At 43.3% G+C, this 6275-nt stretch overlaps 1 protein-coding gene across 1 annotated transcript; it reads left to right on the top strand.

Annotated features, from left to right (window-relative positions):
- Positions 1-831: 831 nt before the first annotated feature.
- Positions 832-2425, top strand: Spz1 (spermatogenic leucine zipper 1). Its single transcript, NM_001024297.1, is given in 1 exon segment — positions 832-2425. A coding segment is annotated over 1 exon segment (1200 nt). The 5' UTR covers positions 832-1021; the 3' UTR covers positions 2222-2425.
- The last annotated feature ends 3850 nt before the right edge of the window (positions 2426-6275 follow it).

Here is a 6275-nt window from a genome sequence, read left to right as displayed (position 1 = left end):
CATAGCAGCTCTTACAAAAAAAAAAAAAAAAAAGGCATTTAATCAGGGCTGGCTTACAGTTTCAGTGGTTTCCATTGTCATCACAGCGGGAAGCATGGTGACAGGCAGGCAGAGAGGGTGCAGGAGGAGGAGCTGAGAGTTCTACATCTAGATCTGTGGGCAGCAGGAAGAGAAGTAGACTCGGGGCTTGCAATAGATTTTTCTGACCCCTCAAAGCCTACCCCCTAGGTAATACACTTCCTTCAACAAGGCCATACTTCCTAATCCTTACAGTGTTGCTCCCTGGTGACCAAGTTTTCAAATCTGAGTCTGTGGAGGCCATTCTCATTAAAACCTCCCCGCATTCTCTCCCACCCCAGGAGCAACACTTTCCCCTTCTGTGAAAGAGTCCTCACTCAGCCTGATGAGCTTTCTCTCAACTATACACACACACACACACACACACACACACACACACACACACGTGTGTATATAGGTATATATAGATATAGATGTATATGTATATATATTTAGGTGGAACACTGTGGTTGCAGTTGGCTCTGTATGGTATGGTGAGGTTGGAGGTAGGAGGGTGAGGAGGGAAATTACTGTAATGCCGTTAGAATGAAGAGCTGAGAAAAGAGGGGCAGGCTAGTGGAGAGGTCTCATGAGGGAGGAGTAAGGTTGGTTGTGGTGTCTGAGTCGTGGGACAGGAGTTTAAGGGACTTCCATTGTGATGTAAAGGAAACAGAATGTGTTGCCCCAGAGGGGCAATGACAGAATAAAGACCCAGTTGCTGGGGCCTTGGAAAAAATACCAGAAGCCTAGCAGAAGGGAGATGGAGCTTCAGCTCCCGGTCTCCCTTCCCAACCCCTCCCCCTGGGCTGTTTGAGATGTAACCTTCTACCTGAACACCATCTCCCTGGTCTCAGTCCTTAACTCTGGTCCATAATTCCTGCTTGGTACCATCTCCACCGACTCACAGGAGACTGCCATCTGTCCTTCCTGGAATCTCTAAGGTTTCTGCTTTCCTCAGGTCCCAATGGCAGACAGTGACAGCTCATCTGAGATGCCTGCCCATTCTCCATCTCCTAGCCCTATTCCTTGTGCTAAGCAAAAACCACCGAATACTGGGATCACCATTTCCCTCCTTGAAATCGGATCACTCCCCACTTTCTGCTGCAGCTCCTTCTCAGAACCAAATAATAATATGTGTCCAATAAGAAAACAAGGGAAGGTACAGAAATTTAGCAATCTCTTAAAAGACGTTAAAGATGTTCTTAAAAACATAGCAGGCTTTGAAGAGAAGACTACAGATGGGGATCCTTTTGATGATACCTATATTCCTGAAGACCTGTCAGAACTTAACATCAGAGGTTTTGATAAGAGAAATAAACTTCGATTTAAAGATGATCTATTCATTCATTTCGACCCAGAGAGAGAAAACACAATGAGGCAGGAGATGTTATTCAAAAGCCATAGTGCTAAGAACATGGTACAAAAGTTTGCAAGGGACCTGTGCAATTCAGAAGAAAAGAGAGGCTGTGACGGCGTGCAGCTGAACGCGAAAAGACGTCGGACTGGGTCAGTTCACATTCGTGGAGAGTACAGAAAACTCAGGAACAATATGGAGCAGTTACTGCAGGAAGCAGACCACTGGAGTAAACAGCACAATGAACTCAGCGAACTCATGAGATCATATCAGGAATGCCATAAAGAAATCAAAGACATTGTTGACTGCAGTCGAGTCTGTTCGCAAACCCAAAACAACGAGGTACCCTCCAAGCAGAAACTGGAGGAGCAGGTGAAGAAACTGAGCCAAGACACCCACTCGCTGCATTTGATCGCAGCCCTGCTGGAGAACGAATGTCAGATCTTACAACAGAGGGTGGATATCCTCAGGGAATTACATCTCCACGAAGCAGGACCCGGGCACGAGAAGCCTTTGCAAACGTCTGGTGAGCAGGACAAGAAGTGTGGTGAGCAGGACAAGAAATGTGGCGAGCAGGACAAGAAATGTGGCGAGCAGGACAAGAAATGTCCGAAGTTAGCGGAAGCAGAAAAGATGGACGGTTCCAAGCATACTATGAAGACAACGGAAGGCACGATTACTAGGAAACCAAAGATCTTCAGGTGCCCTAATGATTGCCTTACTAAGAAGGCTCGAAATAACCGCTTCAACGCCCGCGTTGCAAAGAAATCTCTTGTGGGGAAAAGGAGAACCATTAGCAGCTTTAGGTAGAAGCCGCCACAAGCAGATCCAACTTGAGCCAAAACTGTTATCCACCCAGGGTAGATCTTCTGATTCCACCAAGGAGGAGGCATAGGATAAGAGAAACCCATATTATCTCAGTAGTTAGAGAAGTTTGGGCCTTAATAACTATTGTATGTATTGTTAACCAAGTGAAAATTTGGGTAAAAACAAGAATAAAAGGAAAGCACTTTATTGGTTTGATTGATTGTTTTCTTCTAATTTCTTTAACCACAACTTACAATGATCTAACTGTGATAGTTTAAAGCCTGTTTTCCTATTAGTATTTAGTTTCCCTATTCTGTTTGTGTGGAATATGTTGGAGTTAAGGGAGAAAAATAACTGAGGACAGGACAGGAAAACTACAGAGCTAAAGCATCCTAGAACGCTTCACCCCTCCTAACTCTAGCTCTGGCTCTACTCTCCCCGGTGTCCCTCTTCTGGTCCTCAGTTCATGCATGAGGGTACACTGGGGAGCCGAAGCCTCTGGGCGAAGGCCATCGTAACTTGATCAGAAGCTTAGAGGTGTTTCTAGACTCTTCCTTTTTGGTGTAAAAAAAAAAAGTAGAGGAAGTGAGCTTTCTGCTGTGGGTGGGGTGGAAACGAACCCTTTAAGGGAGCTGGACTTAAGTGTCAAAACAGACAGCGCAGGCACATTTTCTTGCTTCTCACTGAGCAAAAGCCACGTGGCATCATGGGCAGAGCAAGCAGAAGACTGACGGTGGAGTGGCCAAGGCTCCCAGTTCCTGAGCACCTGTATATTCTAAACTGGTGTCAGAGAGTCTATCAAACAGAAAGAGAACCACCACCACCACAACAAAAAAGCCGGAGAGTGTGCCGCAGTAAAGATGGCTGACAAAACCTATCCAGATACAAATTGCAGGTAAAATACCATGTCTTTCTGCTCCGCCATGACACCAGTGGAAAGCCTAGGCTGCAGCCTTTGTCCCATGACAGTGAATTCTATAAAACTGGAGAGATTTGGTTGGGCATAGGAGCTCCAGAAGGTAAGTACGCCACAGACACAGAGAGTAAAAGAGGTCTACCTCACTGGGTTTCACGTTTATACCCCATCCTGGGTTAAATATAGGAATTTGGGTAACAATTCTAGGATTTCAAGCTAGAGACACTTGGTTTATCTGGGTGCTGGAGAAATTTGTCTATGTTCTAGAAAGGTTTTGTACATAGAGAAAGGGTAGATAAAGTAGAAAAAAAGAAAAGCAGACTATTTCCTGGTCCTTTTCCTTGTAAATCTCTGAAACAGACACTATGGAAAATAATCTATTGGTTAGTTTCAGATTGCTTCCTTTGGAATTGGTCTGTTGGGGAGATTGGTTACCATTATTTTTATTTTTATTTTTGTTATCGAGATATTCATATACATACATATATACTTATATGCGTATATACATACATATACATACCTATATAACTTTATATATTATATACACATATGTATACACACACAATTTTGGCTATTTCCACCCCATCACCCTCTCCAACCTGCTCCTATTTCCTGTGGAATCCATTCTTTCTAGCAAGTCCCCTTCTGTTTCCATGCCCTCTACTCTGCTTGATTCCTGTGACACTGAGTTTAATCAGGGCTGCTTGCATGAGCTCAAGTAGCACGGACGATTTAGTAATGCTACATCACTGAGGAAAACGACTCCCTTCCCTCAGCCACCATCTCTTGGCAACAGCTCCTCAGCCAGGACCACTAGACGGCCAATAACAAAACAAAACAAAAACAAAACACATTTTATGTAGTTTTGTTTACCACAGCTGAATTTAAATTATTTCTTATAAGTTCTCTTTTTTTTTGGTTGAAAAAAGTTGCATACAATATATTCTGGTCACATTTTAGACTTCTCCTAACTCCTTCCAGATCCCTCCCCCACCTCAACTTTCTCCTCTTTCTCTCCTCCCCCCCCCCGTTTTATTGTACTACTTTTGCTTATATTTTTTAGTTTCTATTCTTGTTTTTGTGTGGGGTTATGTTTCTTGGGTTTTGCTTGTTTGATTTTGAAAAAGTGGTGGGAGGGAAGAAAGAGAGAGAGGGAGAGAGAGAGAGAAAGAGAGAGAGAGAGAGAGAGAGAGAGAGAGAGAGAGGAGAGAATTGTTTACAAAGATACTATCAAGTTCATTTTGTGTTGGTCAACTACTGGGAATGGAATATTATTTAATATTCCATTAATATATTCCCTGAGTTTTTGGGTTTTACATGTTATCTAGTAACCTGTGACTTCTAAAGATTCATAGTATATGCTTTACTTTTTGTTTTCTTTAGTTTTGGGTTTTGTTGTTGTTTATAAAGAGGTATGTGTGTGTGTGGTGGGGGGATGATGTGTGTACTCTGCCTTTGCCCAGGAACTCAACCGGCACTCTGGGCTCTCCCAGCTTAGCTCTGAGATCAGCTGCTGCCAGCCCCACTCTTTTGTTCTTCTTGGCTTAGCTTCACCAAGCCACCACTACCCATCCACCACCTCTCTCTACCCACCTTTGTTCTGCGGAATGAAAAACACTCAGTTTTATTATTTTAGAATTTGCTTACTAACACAATTTCTGGGCACAGATCTCCTGTGCTGAACTTATCAGCTAGCCTGTATCAGCCAGCTTCCGCTGACCTCTTTGGCTATCCACCTTGGCTCCCCCGAGATCTTACATGACAACTGTGTGCTCCTTTTCCTAAGCCTGACCGAAACTCCCTTCTCTTTTCCTCCATCTCCTTTCCCTCCTGGGACCCTGAAGGCCCATCTGTTCCTTCTGCCCAGCAATTGCCTCCTAGCCTCCTTTATTGACCAAATTAAGAACCAATTAGGGAAACAGACCTTACTATCAACTTCTCCCCCTACAAGAGGAGTATCAGATCACACTTGGAGTTACAGATGGCTGTGAGCCACCCAGTCTGGGTGCTGGGAATCAAACACAGGTCCTCTGGAAGAATAATAGTCATTCTTAACCTCTGAGCCATTTCTCCACCCTCAAACACAATACAGCTGAATCCAAATGCTATCTGTGAGTTGTTTGCTTGTTTTAGATAGGGTCTCACTAAGTAGACTAGGCTGACTTCAAACTCAAAGAAATCTGCCCCTGCCCCCATCTAGCTTCTATCTTCTTTTGTTATCGTTGTTTAGTTTTATACACATTGGTGTTTTGTCTGCATGTATTATGTCTGTATGAGGGTATCAGGTCTTGTTTCAGACAGATGTGAGCTGCCAGGTGGGTGGGATTTGAACCCAAAATACTCAAAACTGGAAGAGCAGTCAGTGCTTTTAACTGCCTAGCCATCTCTCCAGACCCCAACCCCATGTTTTCTTTTTTTAAGACAAGGCCTATAGCATCAACTAGCTTTGAATGCTTTACATAATTGAAGATGACTTTGAACTTCAGATCCTTCTTACCCAGGGCTCTGTGTATGCCAAGCGAGCAAACCTACCTACTGAGCTACAACATCAGGCCCATGATTTATCTCCACTGCAAGATAGAACTTTCCTAAAAAGCATCATGTTTTATAATTATGAATGGGAAGTAACAGTGTGAAATGGGTCTTACCTGAAGCTGGAGACTTGAGTTACCAATAGGAATTCTTGCCCAGTGTTCTCACTCTCTGTAGACCCTTAAGATCAGAAAGAGGTTAGATTAGAATAAACCAGAACTGTGATTTAGATAGCAGTGTGAACTTCCAAATGTATGATGTGTTACATGGGGGATGTGCTGGTACCAACAGATTAATTTTTGCCCTGTAGAGCAGTTAATTTTGTACAAGCCTCAGAATAAGGTGTCCTCTGTGATCCGTTCAACTGAAGAACATTCAGAAATTCAGGCTACCAGTTTCTTTTAAAACACGGATAAATCAGGTCTGGTGTATTAGTAGGTTTCTCTAAAGTCACAGAACTTATGGAATGCCTTTCTATATTGAAGGAATTTATTATGATGACTTGAACAGTCTATAGTCCAACTCTCCAACAATGGTCGGCTGTGAATGGGAAGTCCAAGAATCAAGTAGTTTCTCAGTACCATGAGGCTGGTTGATTCAGCTGATCTT

The sequence above is a fragment of the Rattus norvegicus genome, chromosome 2 (genome assembly GCF_021556685.1).
Source record: "Rattus norvegicus strain SHRSP/BbbUtx chromosome 2, alternate assembly SHRSP_T2T, whole genome shotgun sequence".
Lineage (NCBI taxonomy): Eukaryota > Metazoa > Chordata > Mammalia > Rodentia > Muridae > Rattus > Rattus norvegicus.
Note: the sequence above shows the minus strand (reverse complement) of the source record. Positions and strands in the feature narration are given on the sequence as shown.